Below are 20,060 nucleotides of genomic sequence, written 5' to 3' on the forward strand. Positions count from 1 at the left end.
GAGTGCAAAGGAGACAAGGTAAGTTTCCTGGATCCCAGAGCACTCCTTTCACTGCTCTCAGCACTTTTTATTTCCAGTTTTCTGTAGTCAGTGCTGAAGTCAGGGCTCCATGAGAGAAGAGTCCTTCCTACTAAGGTCTGCCACACAACTAAATGAAAACAATTCTTCTGTATTTGTGTGCTGTTGAATACGTCATGCTGAGTCAAGAACTTATAAGAGTGCAGAGGAGACAAGATAAGTTTCTTGGATCCCAGAGCACTCATTTCACTGCTCTCAGCACTTTTTATTTCCAGTTTTCTGTAGTCAGTGCTGAAGTTAAGCCATTTCTGCCCAACTTCGCATATACGCAACAGAGACAAAATGTGTACAACTGTGGGCTGGGCAAAAATGGGTTTAACCAGCAGCTGAATGACACAAATTCTTGGGTATTTTCAGTAAGTGAAACCAGAAGCTGAAATTTTACAGTTCCAGCTGACTACTTTGAAAAAGGGCAAGTGTTTGCTATAAAAACTGGACCTATCATAATCTGCATTCCCCCCCCCCCCCAAAAAAAAACACACCTATCCACATACATAGAGCCAGTTCCCATCAAGGCAGAAGGGTAAACAGACAAGTTTGAGAAGAAAAAAAAGAGAAGAAAAGCTCAGATGATGCTCAGCCACCTACGGATTATCGATTTCCTCGTGCAGCACATTCAAGGTATAATACACTTGGCCGTGGAAGTAGTAGCCATGGAGGTATTCTGTGAGAGTCTTCCTCCAGTTCACATACATCAGGTTGCAGATGAACTGGTCAAAGCTCTTCAACTGAGAAAGAGAAGAGAGAGAAGTGAAACTTAAAATTGGAGTGAGAGTGATAATATGACAGAAACGAATGACAGAAGATATTTGGGGGCTTATTCTATGGCCGACACTCTGCATTTGCTGAAGGAGTTCCAGATCAGCTCTCTATCAGTAAACTACAGGCTAAAAGGAGGAGGCTGGAGAAGGTGATCTTGACATACTGAGACCCTACTTGCACACCAATCATAGAGATGCCTTTGAAAAGTGTTCAGACACTTCAGTCGGTGCAAAATGTTACAAATGGACTGCTGACACTATTATTGTAAACTGCCTTGACGCAATTTTGTGGCAAAAGGTAAAGGAGAAACCTTATAAAAAATACAAATAATATGGGCTGAATGCCTTGCGGAAGACTTGCATGATATGCACACTAAACTGCTCAGATGTGATTAACTGGAATATACAACCCCACATATGAACCTGCTTGTGCACTGCAGCCAACAGGAGGAGGTTGTGCCCTGTGTCCCTCCGGCCTCTGAAGTGCAGAAGTTGGGAATTTGGGAAAAGACCTTTCCATTTAATACCGCACAGCTTTTGTGATTTGGTTGTTTTTATGGTTTTGTTACTGCTGTCTTATTGTTCCATGATTTTACAGTGAAGGACCTTTCCTTTGTCAACATACTAAAATGAAGTATCCATAAAATTGTGCAGAAATGTGTGTTAAATAATGATCTTTGGGAAAGTCATGCCCATAAAATTATATTTGTAGAGAGTTTCTTTGCTTCAAGTGGTGCTGATGTGTTTTCAGAAGCATATCCTCCATAATGAATAAAGAAAACTGTTTCCCATGTTTGGAAAATCTAAATGAGCAAAGGTGCAAAGTCCCCCCCCCCCTCCTGAGGCCTTTATTTTCTTGCAGTGACACTGACAAGATCCTAACCTAGCTGATAGAAAAGGGGCTTTTCTGTGAAAGAACATACACATATCTGCATGCACATGACAGACAGACAGGGAGGGAGGGAGGGAGAGAGAGAGAGATCACATGCATTTGTCTGTCTCTGTGCTTACTTGAGAGAATAAGGGTGCACATGTCTATGTGTGTGGGAGGTGTCATGTGTGATCTCTTCCCCAACAAAAAGGGGTATCCAATGTAATAAAAGTAAAGGTTTCTCTTACCACAGAGTTCAATACAATGAGCATCAAAGCAACTGTGGTCACTTTCTGAAATCCAGACAGATCTTTGTTCCCCAGGACCCCATAATATTGGCTGGGAATCACTCCCACCTGATAAATGACCAATTGCTCTGCAGGCAGAAGAAAACAAGATGAATTATAAGGGCAAACCAGTGTGAAAAGAGTAGAATCATGACCAGTGAAAATGTTCAGCATTATCTTCCTTGGCTGACCACTTACTTACCCAACAGGGCAATTATGAGCAAAGTTAGAAACATCAGAGCATTCTGGGAAGAGGACTTAGAAAATAAAACTGCTTGGATATTTAGGAACCGCCAGACAAACTGCCGGTCCAGCCGGGGCCTAGAAGAAAAAAGGGTAAGAAAAGTAAGCAAGCATCGTGCCACACAAATATCCATCCCTACACAATTCAGATGACTGAGGCAGGGTCATTTGGAAATAGAACAGTTCCTGATGTAATCCGATCTCAGACCATTTACGGCTTTAAGGGTCAAAGCCAGCACTTTGGACTGGACCAGAAGGCAGACAGGCAGCCAATACAGCTGGTAGAGAATAGGAATAATATGGGCTGAATACCTAGCCTTCACCAACATTCTGGCTGTCACACTGAAGCGTCCAGCTCATCTATGTGGGCAGAGGGAATTTCAGTAGTCTGGCCTGAGTGTGATGAATCATAGTTTACAGGGGCCAGATCCACTGTATCACAGTAGAGCTGAAGTTGGCACAACAGTAGAAGCTGGGCAAATGTAACCACTACTTGTTCTTCTGCAGATCCAGAAGCATGAAGACTACTCCACATTGACTGAACACAATCAACCAGACCAGTAGACTCCCCAACCAACAAAACCTCCATCTTGTTCAGATTAATTTTCAGCTTCTTCACTCAAATCCCACAACAGCCTCCAAACACTACTTCAGGGTTTCCATTGCCTTTCTAAGTTGGAAATGAAGTAGAGGTGTGCATCAACAATATGATAACACTTCAGCCCCAACCTCCAGATGTTCTTGCCTATAAGTTTTATATAGAGGTTAAGAAGCACATTAAATGCTCTTGACTAGAGTCAAGAGCATGTCCACAAACATACAATTCAAGCCTCCTGGAGACTCACTGTCTCTCACCTAGATGCTAATGTATCTATTCTAAACATTTAATGCAGATTCCCCTGGGGGCTGGGGATAAGAATAGGCCCTCAGTTTGGCTGTACTCCTGGTAAGAGGCAAGTAAACAGCCACTGGGTAGATGGGACTCCTTAGCCTGGAGAGGCAGCTCATCTGATAGAAGGAAAACTCTGATCCCAAACCTCCACTGCCTTGTGGCTACATCCAGTTATGGAAAAGGCTTCAGGAGTCAACCTCGAGGCAAAATCCGGAGCTGGAGTCCCTGAGGCAGTTCATGGCTGAACACAGTCACATTCTGGCAACTCCTGCGATGCCGCTGGAACCATCCGTATTGGCTTCTGCCTTTCCATTGGACCATTTCAGCGACGTGGAGAGGGGGGGATTTGCTTCATGGGAAACAGTCTATCCTCCATATCTACTTTACCCAGGCTTTGTGCACTGGAGAGGACACTGTTCCAGAACCACCATTCACAGCGTGGTACTAGTCTTCCGAGACTGAAGGATGCCAACAACGCATATTATTTACCCTTCAACAGTCTTACAAAACCCTTTTGCAATCCTAATCAGGTTGGTATAACAGTGGACCTTTACACATCTTTTCATTGCATGCTGATGGTGTAGTGAGTGTAGTGTAGGGTTAGCTGTAGCGTAGGGTTACAGCTGAGCAATAATGAGGAATTCCTTTTTAGAACCTGCACTAAAAAAAAAAAGTGAGCTACCTTACTGGACTATGGTAAGGATCGCAAAAAGATTAGTGTATGTAAAGTGCTTCAACGTTCTAAATACAGGTCCAGCCTACTTATACAGGGATTTGACTCAACAGGAATGGCCCCTGCAAATGAGAAGGAATGTGCTGATCCCTGGAGAAGGGGAAAAATGCATCCCTTTATAATCAGTTTAAAAAACTGAACAGTCCTTTAACAATAGCCTCCTTAATGAGAGGGCAGCTGGCTGACAATCCATCAATCCTTCTCTCTCCAGCAGACCCCTCCCTTCCCCCTGAGCATGTGAAAGAAAGGTGATCACTTTACATTGGTGAAGGGAGGGGCTAGCTTGGAGGATGACTGATTGATGGATTGTCTTCTTAATGACTCTTATCTTACATAGCAAAGGTCATCAAGGCTGTTTTTAAATCAGAAACTTTGTTTTTAAAATTGATTTGCTATAGTGAGTTTTTTACCATGAGTGCTTGGAATGGAACCCATGTGAATAATGAGGCTCAGCCTGTACATGTGAAGGGTTTTACTGCCACAAGATGCAATCATTATACTATTTAATGTTCAAAGATGGTAAAAGGGATAGGGGATTCATGGATAGATACTGCCCTCAATGGCTATTAGTTGCAATTGGCAGCACACCACTAAATGATGGTTTCTGGGGCTGGCTGATGCCTTGCTTGTAGGCTTCCCAGAGACATCTGGTTGGCCATTGTGGGAAACAGGATGCAGGACTTGGTGGACCAGAGGCATCATTGGTCTGATCCAGCAAAGTTGTTGCAAGTATTACTACAGTATTAGTTTCCCCCCCCCCTTCTTAATCCACTGTAGTGACTGAGTGCCCAATCCTATGTATGTCTACTCAGGAGTAAGTTTCAATACAGTCAATGCAGCTTACTCTTGAGATAAGTGTGGATAGGACTGCAGCCTGAAAGGGCAGAAATACAGAGGGGAGTGAGGACCCAGTCTTATCCAACTTTCCAGTGCTGATGCAGCTGCAATACAGCCCTGAGGTAAGGGAACAAAAGTTCTCTGTCCTTAAGGAGGCCTCTGTGACTGTTCCTCCATTGCAGGATACCAAGCATGCCCTATTGGCATAGCTCCATCAAGTGCCTCTAAATTGGATAGGATAGAGAACTGAGGGCCTAATCCTATCCAATTTTCCAATGCCAGTGCAACTGTACCAGTGGGGCGTGCGCTGCATTCTTTAGCGGGGAGGCAGTCACAGAGGCCTTCTCAAGTTATGGGAACATTTGTTCCCTTACCTTGGGGCTGAATTGTGGCTGCACTGGTGCAGGAAAGTTGGATAGGACTGGGCCCTGAGTGAGCTATCTTCCAGATTATTTAGGGAAGCTTTCAAAAGCTTTCAGGGGATTGGCACTTTTTTTGAAAAATCATTTTAACTGTGATCCAATGGAGCTTATTGTGTTTTGTTTTTATGGTTTTAATTGTTTTTACTTTAATGTTTTAGCATTGTTTTATCCATTGTATTTAAATATTTTGTAAGCTGCCCTTGAGGGCCCTTAAGCAGGGTAGAAAAGCAGGGTATACATTTCTTAAATGAATGAATGATAAGAATCTCTGGGGATGGGTCTCCTCCCCTTCAACTATCCCTTGGGCTGTGGCTCAATGGCAGAGCGCATGCTTTGCATGTCCAAGATGTTAGGGTAGAGGAAGGGAGCAGAGAAAAGTTCCTGTCTGAAAATCAGGAGAGGCTACTGTGTTGACCATACATTAGATGCACCACTGCCCCACTGGATCAGGCCATAGGCCGATCTAGTCCAGCTTCCTGTATCTCACAGGGGCCCACCAAATGCCCCAGGGAGCACACCTGATAAAAAGAGACCTGCATGCTGGTGCCCTCCCTTGCATCTGACATAGCCCATTTCTAAAATCAGGAGGTTGCACATACACATCATGGCTTGTAACCCGTAATGGATTTTACCTCCAGAAACTTGTCCAATCCCCTTTTAAAGGCATCCAGGCCAGATGCCATCACCACATCCTGTGGCAAGGAGTTCCACAGACCAACCGCATGCTGAGTAAAGAAATATTTTCTTTTGTCTGTTCTAACTCTCCCAACACTCAATTTTAGTGGATGTCCCCTGGTTCTGGTGTTATGTGAGAGTGTAAAGAGCATCTCTCTATCCTTCCCATGCATAATTTTGTATGTCTCAATCATGTCCCCCCTCAGGTGTCTCTTTTCTAGGCTGAAGAGGCCCAAACACCGCCATAGCCTTTCCTCATAAGGAAGATGCCCCAGCCCAGTAATCATCTTAAGCTGCCCTCTTTTGCACCTTTTCCATTTCCACTATACCCTTTCTGAGATGAGGCAATCAGAACTGGACACAATACTCCAGGTTACCATCGATTTGTACAACAGAATTATAATATTAGCTGTTTTGTTCTCAATACCTTTTCTAATGATCCCAAGCATAGAATTAGCCTTCTTTACTGCCCCCACACATTGGGTTGACACTTCCATGGACTTGTCCACCACCACCCCAAGATCCCTCTCCTGATCTGTCACAGACAGCTCAGAACCCATTAGCCTATATGACTAGCCTAGACTCAGGCTGCAATCATATCCACTTTGCTGGAAGTAAGCCTCATTGGACACAATGGGACTTACTTCTGAGTACACACAGAGGCTTGTGCTCTCAGGCTACAACCTATCCACACTTTCGCGGGAGTAAGCCTCACTGGACACGATGGGACTTACTTCTGAGTAGACACACCTAGGCTTGACCTCAGTCCCTAGCAACTTCCTATGGTCCTCGTCCTTCCCCACTGCCGCCGAGTCAGCGCCCCCGTCCTCTCCCTGCCCTCCCCACTCCAGGCTTCTCGCCTCCCTGCCGGAGCCCAGCGCCCCGTCCATCCCCCGCGCTCACCGGGCTGCTCTCCCAGGAGCCATGAGCGAGGGGAACCAGACCCCAGCCCCACACCAGCTCTTCCCGAGCCGCACTCCCCTGCTGAGGGCAGAGTCCGGGTCCCTCTCGCCCCGCCCCCAGCCAGCCAGCCAGCTCATGAATACTCATTACCCTTCTTGCTTATTCATAGGGCGCGCGGGCTCCCCCGGTACTAACCACTGACTGTTCCCTCAAAGCCTGAGCTAGAGCGGCCACTGGCAGGCACCATAGAGCCCGCAAATTGCGGATAGAGCGGTTTCGAGAAGGAAGGCGGCGATTGGCTGCAGCCTTCAGTGGGGGCGGGGCGATCAACACAGTCCCGCCTCACGGGAGCCCCTGAAGATCATGTTGGTGGAGGCCCTAGGATTTGGTTTCTCCTGTTTCCATGGCAGCGTTTGCAGCATGGTCAGGGGGACTGGCTGCTGTGCTAGAAGCCGAAAGGGGAGAGAGGTTTTATACATTCAGTGCAACCCATTCAGTTCAATGGGGCTCACTCCATGCCTGCCCCTGCATTCAGTGGGGGCCCTTCAGTTCAATGGGGCTCACTCCATGCCTGCCCCTGAGTTCAGTGGGGCCCCTTCAGTTCAATGGGGCTCACTGCATGCCTGCCCCTAAGTTCAGTGGGGCCCCTTCAGTTCAATGGGGCTCACTCCATGCCTGCCCCTGAGTTCAGTGGGGCCCCTTCAGTTCAGTGGGGCTCACTCCATGCCTGCCCCTGCTTTCAGTGGGGCCCCTTCAGTTCAATGGGGCTCACTCCATGCCTGCCCCTGAGTTCAGTGGGGCCCCTTCAGTTCAGTGGGGCTCACTCCATGCCTGCCCCTGCTTTCAGTGGGGCCCCTTCAGTTCAATGGGGTTCACTCCATGTCTGCCCCTAAGTTCAGTGGGACCCATTCAGTTCAATGGGACTCACTCCAAGGCAAATCTGCATAGGATTCCAGTACTAGAAGGAGCCCCTGCTTCTGATAAGGGCTGTAGTCTAAATTGCTTTGAATTTCCACAGAGGTGGCTGCCAAACAGCCCAATCCTATGTGTGTCTACTCAGAAGTAAGTCCCGTTAGTTCAGTGCAGCTTACTCCCAGGAAAGCATGCAGCCTTAATCTGTTGCAGCAAAAACAGGCTGCTGCAATCTTAATGCAAGCTTTCCTCTGAAGAAGCTCCATGGAACACAATGGGACTTGGCAGTAAAGGCATGTTAAGACTGTGCTGTAAGAATCTTAACAAAACCCTAAAAATGTAAGAGTTTTATAGCAGCAGCCTATGCATGTTTACTCAGAAGTAAGTCTGGTGCGCATTGGGGCTTACTGCCATGTAAATGTGCGTAGGATTTGCAACCTTATTCGTCTTAAAGTACGGTCTCTGAACTGGAAAGCACTGTGTCGTGAAAAAGCCCTCCTTATGAGGAGTGGTGTTTACTGTTCTGCCACAGCACAGCATTTCTTTCAAACTGCTCTGGGCACAGGGATTCAGAATGGTAAGCACCTCTAAGGGGAAGAGCTTTTTCCAAGCCCCAGATCCGGCCTGCAGGCCATGGTTGGGAGAGTCCTGGACTCTTGAATGTTCTTCAAGTAGTCTTATGCAGTGCAGTCCTGTGCATGACTACTCAGAAGTAATCCCTGTTGTGTTCAGTAAAGTTTACTCCCATGTAAGCGTCTATAGAACTTCAGGCTTAATAAATGTGCAGTTTCTAATTGCAGTCTGTAAAAATCCTACATGTGCATAATATGTGGAAGTGCACAGGATATCATTGCAAACTGACAGCAAAAACATATTTATATATTTAAAAAAACCAAAATAATACTGTACCCTTAATTTTTAACTTGCTTATAACTTTGCCTTCCATGCATTCTTGTTTTCCCACAATCACCAACAGCCCAACTATAAAAATAATGCAAAGTTCTGTTCCTTCTAAAAGTCAGTATGGAGCATGGTTCTTCAATCAAGAAATACTTTGGGGGGGGAGGGTAAGAGAGCAGGACTTGGGGAGAGTTGAGGTGGAATTCTGCAGAGAACATAAGAACATAAGAACAGCCCCACTGGATCAGGCCATAGGCCCATCTAGTCCAGCTTCCTGTATCTCACAGCGGCCCACCAAATGCCCCAGGGAGCACACTAGATAACAAGAGGATCCCTGTTCAACCCCCCTGAGGCAATGATGCAGTCCTGAAAAATGGAAGAAATTCCAATGAGTGTTTGGCCACTAGTTGCAATTGTTGGAACCCCTGGCATTTGCCAGACACCATCTGCTCTTGGAAAAGGGCAGCAACACAGTTAATAGCAGAGATATGTGATAATCCTGAGGGTCCAGGAGGTAGTGGTTAGAACAGTGATTTTCAACCTTTTTCATCTTAGGGCAGGAGGTCTGGTCTAGAGGGTAGAGCCTCCGTCTGCCTGAAGATAACATCCATAAGGTCGCCAGTTCGAGGCCACTGGCACCGTGCGACCTTGAAGCAGCTGACAAGCTGAAGCTGAGCTATTCCATCTGCTCTGAGTGTGGGAGGATGGAGGCCAGAATGTGAAGCCAGATCAGAATGAAACACCTGAATGTAGTGGTTCTTGAAAGAAAGAACCTTCTTTCAAATTGTAAAAATCCCTATTTAATAAGGGATTTAAATAAAGCCTGCCTATGTAAACCGCCTTGAATAAAGTCTTGAATAAAGACCAAGAAAGGCGGTATATAAATACCTGTTATTATTATTATTATCTCATGGTACACTGATGGCACTAAAATGATCAAGGCACACCACCAGAATTTTGTCAATTGACAAGGTACACCATACTGCCAGTGGGGGCTCACATCTCCCTTTGGCCCCATTAATAAATGACCTTCCCCCAAATTCCTGTGGCACACCTGTGGACCCCTCGTGGCACACCAGTGTGCCAGGGCACAGTGGTTGAAAATGGCTGGGTTAGAGACATGAGACAGAAACGCAGAATTAATATGGAATTCCCTCCCCCCCACTTTATTTATCTGTGTGGGTGCATTGTGCTTGCTTCCCCTCTTGGGGTAGTGAAGTGGAGGTTCCAATTGTGTATGTCTTTGGAACCCTCCTGGGGCAGAATTTCTGCAGCAAGAATTCTGAGGAGACAAGTGTTAAACTATCTTGCCATTCATATTTGTGCAAACCACAGTAATGTCTACAGAACAATCAGCTGTGACAACTCACTGGCATACTTGTGAACATGGATGAAGCAAGTGAAGTGTCAAAAGGTAACTAGTTTATTAAAAATCCCCCCCCCCAAAGAAATTAAACAAAATGGGACAAAAGGTAGAAAAAAGTACAAGGAGACAGACTCATGGTCTGATTCCAAGCAAAAAAGTCTTAAACAGCACAGAGCCAAGTACCTTAATGAAGAACCATCTTCTTGCAGATGACCCTGCCTGTGTCTTAAATCTTCTGCAAAGTCCCTTTGCCAGGTCCAGCTAATGGTCCCACTCTTTGCACCTCTGTCAGAGGAATGGTAAGTGGTGACAAAAGATACTTCTCAGTGGTGGAGTGACAGCTTTGGAATTCTCTCCCCAGTGAGATTTGACTGGTACAATTTGACATCTTCCTGTTACCAGATGAACCCCCTTTTTATTTTTCCATGCTGACTTTGAATTGCTATGCTGCTAACCTACATTTTTTGTTGTTTATTAAAAAAAAATATCTTGCTCTTCAGCATGTGTGTGCTCTTAGGGCTTCTCACAAAGAGAGAGGGAGAAAGGAATGAACTAAGAACTTAAGAACATAAATAAAATAAATAAAACATAAACAAAACTCTACAAATAAAACTCTGCAAATATCCTGCCCTAGGTGCCACAATCAGGCAACTCTCATGATATTGGCTTACTTACTGCTTAAGCCATTTCTGTCCAACTTTGCATATTCGCAACAGGAATCAAATGTGTACACCTGTGGGCTGGGTAGAAATGGGCTTTAACACAACAAAAGCCCTGCTGCAACAGCCCCAAGACCCATTCCAGCATCCTGTTTCTCACAATGGCCACTGAATGCCTTTGGGAAGCCCACAAGCAGGTAATGAAGGCATATGCCACTGTTGCTCCCCTGCAATGGGTATTCAGAGAAACACTGATTCTGAGCCTGGAGGCAGAATACAGCCATTGTGATTAAAAGCCATTGACAGACTTGTCCTCCATAAACTTGGAAGTCCTCCAGCTTCATTTTCCAGCCTTGGATTTCACATGAACAAAAGATAGATACAAAGTGATTGCTGGCTACAAGGAGAAAAATGACTCTGATACCTAGGGCTCTTTTCCTTCAGTAACTGGCCATATTGTTGTCTGATCCTCAATTCCAGACAAACAGGAGAACTTTGTCCCACTTTTCTGTTGCCTTGATAAATGCAGTCCACTCCATCCTTCCTCCTTTACTATATATATACAGGTGCAGCCTATTTATCCACGGATTTTTTTATCTGTGGATTTGTCTGGATTTGAGGATTTTATCTGTGGATTTGAGGAGTAGGGGAACTTTGCCTCCTTTGTTGTTGGCATCTCCCTCTGTTTCCAGGCAGCCCAAAACACTGCAAAAGGGCTCCACCTCACCCAGGCAGGGAAATAGCCCTGGAAGAGGTTCCCCTTGCAAAAGAACAGTAACATTCCTGGACCCCCTGAGCCAGCTGAGGCTGAAGAGGGGAAGGGGGGACCAAAAACCTCTGTAGCCAGTACACATACAGCAAGGTGTAGCGCTCGCTCACAACAAACAAACAGACAGACAGACTCTCTCTCTCTCTCTCTCTCTCTCTCTCACACACACACACACACACACACACAGGTGCAGTAGCAACAGAGGGGATTGCTTTAAAAAACCCAGGGAGTGTTTGCTGAATTCCCCCCCCCCCCCATGGTGCAGGCTATCACCTACACAAGCAAGCCTTTCTAGCAAGCAAAGCATGAGATTTAGCCTACAATTCTCTCCACACTTTCCTGGGAGTAAGCCCCATTGACTAGAATGGGGCTTACTTCTGAGTAGAAAGGCATAGGGCTGGACTCTCAAAAGCTCAACATCCCACCTGTGAAGCAGGACAGCTGGCAATGGGGAGGGCTGAGTATGGAGGGGGAGGATAGGGGATTGCTTTAAAAAAACCAGGGAGTGTTTGCCAAATTCCCCCCCCCCCATGATGCAGACTCTCCTGCTCCAGCAAGCTTTTCCAAGCAAGCCTCAGGAAGCCTTGGAGAGACAGGTGAGGGTGAGCAGAGAGCTGGACTACAAGTCCCAGAATGCTCTGGGGCAGAGGAGCATCCATGATGGTGGCAGCCAGGGAGGGCTACAGGAGCAGCAGCAGCTAAGAGGAGGAGAACCTGCAGTGCTGTCCGGAGGCTGCCTGGGACACAGAGGATGAGGCTTCTCAAGCGAGCTCAGGATCCCACCTGTGAAAGGGGGAGGGGGGAGGGGATTGATAACAGCTGCCTTAGTTTCCTTCCATCCAGAAGTGTCAGGCTGCAGCCTCTTTGTGTAACTCTATGGATTTTGCACAATACGTTTTTTGTTAATTGCGCCAAGTCACAGAATGGAACTAATACAGATAAATAGGCTCTACCTGTATAGAAATGCTACTGGGGCTGATGGAATGAGTCCTCTTTTCTTAAGGTCCAACTTTCCTGGGAGTAAGCCATATCTCATGTCCTTGAGATATGCCAGTGTATCTCCCTGCATATGACAATGGCAGCACAATGACAGCCCTGCCAGGGTAGAAGCCTGCCCACCATCATATGCACCATGGATGCTGGCACAACATCAGAAAAATGCCATGCTGACATATCTCAGATGTCGCTCTGACACCAGCACAACTCACTGAGAGAGGCCAAAACTAGGTTGTGGTATGGGAGAAGAAAGACAGATGAGGAGTCCTCAATGTTCACCATATCCTAATCCCCCTTTGAACAATGGACCTGCCCCCTGACACCAGAAGAATGCTACCCCAATGTCAGAGTTGGTGTAGGCAGAAGTAGTAACCCCATGAGTAACAATGGGGAAGGGGAAAAAAGCAAATTTCACATCCTGACACCCCCACACCTCACCCACTTTCCTACAATGGAGCATAAGATGCACACTATGTTTGACAGCAAATCATAGCATATCAACTCTAGTATAAAGCCCCTGCCAGGGAGAATACATCTCAGATGAGATGACATGCAGCAAGGGCAATACCTCTCTGTTCTCTCAAAGAGGAACCACGGAAAAAGGGTACTTTGCACACAAAGGGTAAGGCACTTTGCACATGCACAGTGTTATAGCTTCACATATTCACAGGTAGAGCCCTAAAATTCCAAACATGCTAGGGAACTCTGACTTCAGTGAAGCCCCAAAGCCAACAATAAAAGTAAAATATATTGTCTTGCAGGTTCTCAAGTGCCTCAGGTTTCTGTGCACAAACATAAGATGACTGTGTTTTAAACTTTAATTTAATACACTCCTTACAACAGTACATAATCCAGCTGTGGGGTTTAGGTTACCAATGGAAGATTTTGTTCTTTCTCTTCTAAGGAGAATTCGGGATTTATGCTTGATAACACAACCTAAAGTACTGTGCGCTTGAACTCTTTAGATACAGTATGTTTTACCAGGAGCCCTGCCTTTGAAGAAAAATGTTTCACTCCTGACTTCACTCAGTAGGCGGCATGTAAAATATTTAGGAGAGAATATTGGACTCAACCCACTGCTTACAAGTTACATGCTGACTTTACTTTGGAGGTTCACCCTCTCCTTGCTCTGGATTCAAGCATCTAGAAATAAATTATCCAGATTGAGCCAAGCTCCCACTTAATAGCATTTTTGTCAAATTTGATGATATAGCATACAAACTCTGCACAGTAACTTCTTTCATATTCTCTGTGAATTGTGTTACAAATGCATTCTTAGCCCTTTGTACACTGTTAAGCACCCAATAATGGTGCTCAGCTGATAATGAAGTCCTAGCAATATGCAGTGAGTTAAGTTTGTTGCTTCTGGCATTTTTCTTGGCTGATTCACTACAGCAATTACATAGCCCTCCCTCTTCCCCCTTTATTTTTACATAGATATGCCAATGAAAGCTCCAGTCTAAAGGAACATCAACACTTGGCCCTCTTGTTACATTTGATTTCATCTCTCAGTTGCTGTCCCATAAATCTTTATGTACTTTCAGAAATATGTTCAGCCATAAGACGTTTTCCCTTCTAGAAATGCAAGATTACTTCTTAAACTTTTTCTTACATAAGGGTGAGTTCCTGTAAGGACTGCACTTTGTACATCTTTCAAAAGATTTTGCATTCATTCCCTGCAAAGTTTGTTGTTTACACTGGGGCAAGGGCAGAATGCTCTTGAGATGGTATAGTAGAGTGGTGAAGTTGTCTTTCCCCTGGGGGCTGGGGATAAGAATAGGCCCTCAGTTTGGCTGTACTTGTCATAAGAGGCGACTAAACAGCCACCGGGTAGATGGGACTCATCAGCCTGAGAAGGCAGCTCATCTGAGAGAAGGAAAACTCTGATCCCAAACCTCCACTGCCTTGTGGCTACATCCAGTTATGGAAAAGGCTTCAGGAGTCAACCTTGAGGCAAAATCCGGAGCCGGAGTCCCTGAGGCAGTTCATGGCTGAACACAGTCACGTTCTGGCAACTCCTGCGACGCCGCTGGAACCAACCGTATTGGCCTCTGCCTTTCCATTGGACCATTTCAGCGACGTGGAGAGGGGGGATTTGCTGCATGGGTAACAGCCTATCCTCCATACCTACTTTACCCAGGCTTTGTGCACTGGAGAGGACACTCTGTTCCAGAACCACCATTCAGAGCGTGACACCATAGTCTTCCGAGACTGAAGGATGCCAACTCAATAAGTTGTCTGAATCCTATCCATCTTTACAGTGCCAATGCAGCCATGCCAATGGGGTGTGCACTACATCCTGCAGTTGTGTGGGGGTGGGGCAGTCATGGAGGACTCCTCATGGTAAGGGAACATTTGTTTCCTTACCTTGGGGCTGCATAGCAGCTGCATCAGAACTGGAAAGTTGGATAGGATTGGGCCCTTCGCTTCAATTAAAAAGAAAGTGAATGGCTGAAAATGGTTAATACAAAGAGATTCAATACTGCAAGTTCAGCAAAAACATGGAAGAAAGAAAGGAGGTGGAATAAGGTCCAGAAAAAAAGGTTACTGTACTTCTGCCCAGTTCAAGTGTCAGGATATTTGTTTCTCTTCAATGACACAAAAGCTTTTCAGACATACCAACTCAAAAGAGGACAAATTACACAGGCCAACACACATTTTGCTTCCTTAAACATTACACCAATTCCTGGGTATATTTGGGGTGCTGATTCCAAAAATGGCATCTGTTTTGCCCTATCACATCTAGTTTTGGAGATATAGTATAGCCTCATTAGTGAATGGTTCAAGCAGCTTCCTCATGAGGTGTACACCATGACTTCCTCATGAGGAAGCTGCTTGAACCATTCACTAATGAGGCTATACTATATCTCCAAAACTAGATGTGATAGGGCAAAACAGATGCCATTTTTGGAATCGGCACCCCAAATTCATATCAAATCACCATAAAGTTTGGGGAAAAATTTTCTGACCCTCAGTTTTGTAGGCCTGTGTTATAGATACAGTATGAACTCCATTAACTCATGTGAAAAGAAATAGTAGTTAAAAGAACAGCTGAACATACCTTTAGTTAGTAGATAGATTTAATAGTACTGTATTGCATGTCTTGCAATTACAGGGGTTGGTTCCTTAATAGTTAAAACAATATATGTGATAATTAACATTTTTTCAAAGAAAAATACTGAGTTTAAACTAGGCTGCACCTTTTTTGTGTTTGTGTTGCAAAAATGGTTTTTAAAGAGGTGTGCAGAACATATCCCAGTTTCTAATGTTTAAAATACTCAGAATTATCAGACAATTACTATTGGAGAATTCAAGGGAAGATTAACATTGGAGATGACTGATTTTTGCCATTGTAGTATTATTATTATTATTATTATTATTATTATTATTATTATTATTATTATTATTAACAGTATTTATATACCGCTTTTCAACTAAAAGTTCACAAAGCGGTTTACAGAGAAAAATCAAATAACTAAATGGCTCCCTGTCCCAAAAGGGCTCACAATCTAAAAAGATGCAAATGAATACCAGCAGACAGCCACTAGAACAGACAGTGCTGGGGTGAGGTGGGCCAGTTACTCTCCCCCCCCCCCGCTAAAAAAGGAGCACCCACTTGAAAAAGTGCCTCTTAGCCAATTAGCAGGGGTACATTACATTAGTACATTACAAGTGCAATCCTATTTATTTATTTGAGAAATTTATATTCTCAATTTTGCCTCTCCTATGCAAAAGCAAATGCCCAAGGCAGCCTTCAACTCCATAATAAAGTACAAAGTATCATAACAGGAAGCATTAAAAACATTAATTTAACATTAAACCTTGAAACATAAAGACAAAAACAAGACAAAAAAATAAATGCAGTGACTATTTCCCCGCAAGCAATGGATGATCGTCAGTGCTCTCCCCTGCAATTGCTTTCGTGCACATAGTACTCAGTACTGCCTTTGCATCTGGAGGTTCAGTGGTTAATAACCACTGATACTATAGTCCATGATGAATGTTTAGAATCCACTTTAAAAGTCATCTAAGCCAGTGACCAAAAGCACCCAACCTTCCAGTGGCATCGCTAGGGTTTGTGTCACCCAGTCTGGTATCTCATGGTGTTACCCCCATTCATTCATTCATTCATTCATTCATTCATTCATTTAACTATGGAACAGTACAGGTTACCCAACTAATCAGTAACCAACAAAAAAAACCAGTGGCCAGCTTGATGAAACACAACTGAATAGGAGTTAGCTCTGATACATGGAAAATGGAGCTGACTCATAACAACATCTTATTGGTTCCATGCCGTGTCATAACAACACCTCATTAGCTCTCAGAACACTCAGGCTCATTGGTCAGTTTTGACTTAAGAAAATCCACTTTTTATGACATAAGGTAGTTGTGTTTTCCTTTTCTGGTTATTTGGCTGTAACTTTTGATAGCTTTTTGATATAGCTTTTTGAGCTTTTCACTCCGGTTTGTTTCATTGTATTGTGCTGTAAATTAGGCATCAATTGGTATATTACATGATGGTATTATTCCTAAAAATCATGATTTTCGCTATTTTAGTCACTAGTGGTGTCACCCCCTGAGAGTGGCCCTCAGGGTAGACTGCCTCCTGCCCCCGCTAGCTATGCCACTGCTATGAAGCCTCCTTGAGTGTTAACATAATACTTTATAGCGAGTGTTTCAAGAATCAAAATTCAATCTCATACTTGTCAAAGTTTGACAGATTAAAATTGATACACGTTTCCATCAAGTGGGAAAGTAGTTCATTGTAATCGGACAATAAGAGCAGGTCTCTCCCATAGAGCAAGAACCTGTTACAGAATTTTCAGTATCTTAATGTGAGAACATGGTCATGTATAGCTCTCCCCTTATATAGTTCCGGAGTGAAAGGCAGCAGTCACCATGCTTTGAGCTATGGGAAATTTTAAAGGAGGGAACAGAATTTGCACACTTTCCATGCAGTGATGCTTCCAAATAGTTACAGTATAGCAGATATCCCTGCTATGCAACATACGTAACATAACGTCTAAAAATTTGCAAGGGAATGCATTGGTAATCCCAAGAGAAGCAACCAGCCTAAGAAAGGATTCTGTTAAGTCCTGTTATTGCTTTCATAGTGACTGCTCACTTCATCAACAGTGTGCTAGAGGTCCATTGCAGAACTTGTAGATCAGTGTGCTAGAGGTCCATTGCAGAACTTACAGAAATTGTAGCTCATGCCTGAGGATGTTTAGGCAAGCTTGTTTCCCTGTATTTTGGCAGGGCGTCCCTAAGTTACAAAATCTGATGAGGTTTGCAGGAGCTGATCAGAAGCAGAGTTAGAACAGAACAAATAACATTATGGACCTTGAGACTTTAACATAGTGCCCAGGAATTTCCAACATTGTATAACATGGGGAAGAGAGGGGAATCTCCAGGAATGACTTGTCAGTTCTCTATCTCCACTAGAAGAGAGCAAGAGAGAGTCAAAGTATATAGGAAACTCTAGGACAGGAGTGTCAAACATAAGGCCTGGGGCCCGGATGCGGCCCACAGAAGCTTTTTATACAGCCCTCAGGCTTTCAGCTGCTGAGCAGTGTTGAGGTGTTATTGCTGAAAGGGCAGCTCACATGAAAATTAGGCTCTCCCATATTTTGAAATATGATAAAGATTCGTATATTTTCTCTTTTGTTATTTGCAGCTAATGAGTTCCTAAGTGAGAAAAAAATGTTTATTTTTGGTTATGACCTGTTTAATGACATCACTTCTTGCCTAATGACATCACTTCCGGCCCTCAGCAGGCATCATGAATGTTATGTGGTCCTCCGTATGAAATGAGTTTGACACCCCTGCTCTAGGACTTCTTGTATGAAAGCCAAAGAGGAATGTGCTACCATATTTGTTATGCTCTCTTAATAATTAGAAAGATCCTTAATTCTTGCTGGCATTTCCAATGGACAAGTAGGAGAAATAGGACGTAGCATCCAACCAGCAGGAGGAGGAAGGCACAAACACATTAATAATTAAGGACATTGTATACAGTGGGAAGCAGTGCTGCTAATATGCTTTACAGGCAGGCCTGGATTAAGGTTGGCCTCTGCCTGAGCTGGGGCAGCAAATGCTACTGGATCCACTTACCCCGCAGTGCACAGTGCCTTGCCATGCGAGTGTCTCCATCTCTTTACATGCTGTGCACAACAGTGAAAAAGCTATTCCTACTGCCATGTGCATCTCCTCCTACTCTCATCCTTCCTGGAATTAAAAAGACACTATAACCCATCAATCTCCTCCACACATCCTCTTCTACTTTGTTCCCCTCTTTTCAGCAAGTGCAGAAGGAGGAGAAGTTGGGGTGAAGTTGGAGGCAGCCTGAGGTGCGGCAGCACCTCCACCAATCCACCACCTGTGGCAACCACCTCATATTTATCAACCCCACAATATGTGTGAGAACATTATTCAGGCCTCAGTTTGCTTAAAAAAAAAATAAATGAAAGAATTGATGCCAGTCCCAGGGACAGGGAATATTATGTGAACTTCAGACACTAAGGTAAGGTGCAGTAAGCGGGTGGCAGCATTCTGCAATCCTAGCCCTGGGCAGCACAGAAGCCAGTGCCTCAAGTGATCTGAGGGACATTTAGGCCCAATCCTATCTGGCCCTAGTGCTGGCACTGAGCTCCAGCACTAGGTGTCATAAATGTACCATAAAGCACATTTACAGCTCCCTCTGAATAGGGATCACTGGCGCTTAAGCAGCACCAGATGGAGGACGCTATGGGAGTGCCCAATGGTAAGTCACGGTGTGGGTTTTTGGAGCAGGGGAGGATGGGGTGACAGGCTTGGGGGGGGTGGAACTGGCAGAGTTCTGCTCCATCAGATCCTATCCACCATGTTGGGCTGCAAAGCCTGACACTGAGGTTCTCCTGTCTATGCTGGCAAAAAGTTGGTGCAGACTTAAGTAGCCCCACTGCGGGGCCTGTGCCCTTACTCTGGGGAAGGGGATGAAATTTCCCTTCCCCTGAGGAGACCTCTGATGGCCATCATTTTGGTGCTGCCCCTCTATGGTCATGTTTGGCTATAAATATAGAACAGGTCCTGCCAGGAGCTTAGATAAAAGGATCAAGTGAAGCTAAATGATTGATCCATCCTCCAGTTTTTCAGAACAGATAAAGCCTTTCACGAAAGGGGTAGGAAGAAAAGCAGGTCATATTACAAGTTTGTAGGAGGTTTAAAAAAATGATGCTTGGATACTGAGTGCTCATTGGACATAGAGTTCTGATTCCCTCTTCACACTTTGTCTTGACACTTTTCTTGCTTCTTTACCCTCCACCCCCAGCTTGTGCCTGCAGCTGATGTGCTTTTCTCACACACTAAGCAGTTTCCCTTCTTCATCAAATTTCTCATCTCACATTGCTCCTTTCGATTTTTGCTTCCTCCGTATATTGTTGCTCTGTGTCTTGTCATTTAAAAAACAAACACCCACCATAACTTTGGGTTATTTCCAATATTATGAATTTCAATTGTGGAAGTGCTGAGGCAATTAATTCTGGTGTCTCAAATCATCTTGTGGGAAGGTTTGTATTTGTGTCCATGAAAAAGGCCTCTTTATCTTTGCACCTGATCATCTACAGGCCTCTCTAACCAGAAGCTCCTATAAATACACTTTTTGCATCTTGACAATATCACTCTCCCCATGTTACTTTCACTTGGTTCCAGTTGTTCCTGCTCTGTTTCCTGATAATTACAGCAAAACTCTCACTCCCAGTGCTTCAAACGTTAA

General features: G+C 44.6%; 1 protein-coding gene across 6 annotated transcripts in view; it reads right to left on the reverse strand.

Annotated features, from left to right (window-relative positions):
- The window catches only part of ABCD4 (ATP binding cassette subfamily D member 4), a 33,268-nt gene extending 26,362 nt beyond the window's left edge, over nt 1-6,906 (reverse strand). For 2 of the 6 annotated variants that reach the window (XM_066627075.1, XM_066627057.1), the window contains exons 1-4: nt 6,703-6,785; nt 2,200-2,318; nt 1,959-2,086; nt 667-806 (exon numbers count right to left, since the gene is read on the reverse strand). In XM_066627075.1, coding sequence (XP_066483172.1) covers nt 667-806; nt 1,959-2,086; nt 2,200-2,318; nt 6,703-6,725 — 410 coding nt within the window. In that variant the 5' untranslated portion in view covers nt 6,726-6,785. Of the gene's footprint in view, nt 1-666; nt 807-1,958; nt 2,087-2,199; nt 2,319-6,443; nt 6,509-6,702; nt 6,786-6,852 lie in introns of those variants that run through there. The other 4 variants (XM_066627066.1, XM_066627101.1, XM_066627083.1 and 1 more) reach the window with 4 other exon arrangements.
- Nucleotides 6,907-20,060: the final 13,154 nt, after the last annotated feature.

The sequence above is a fragment of the Tiliqua scincoides genome, chromosome 1, assembly GCF_035046505.1.
Source record: "Tiliqua scincoides isolate rTilSci1 chromosome 1, rTilSci1.hap2, whole genome shotgun sequence".
Taxonomy (NCBI): domain Eukaryota; kingdom Metazoa; phylum Chordata; class Lepidosauria; order Squamata; family Scincidae; genus Tiliqua; species Tiliqua scincoides.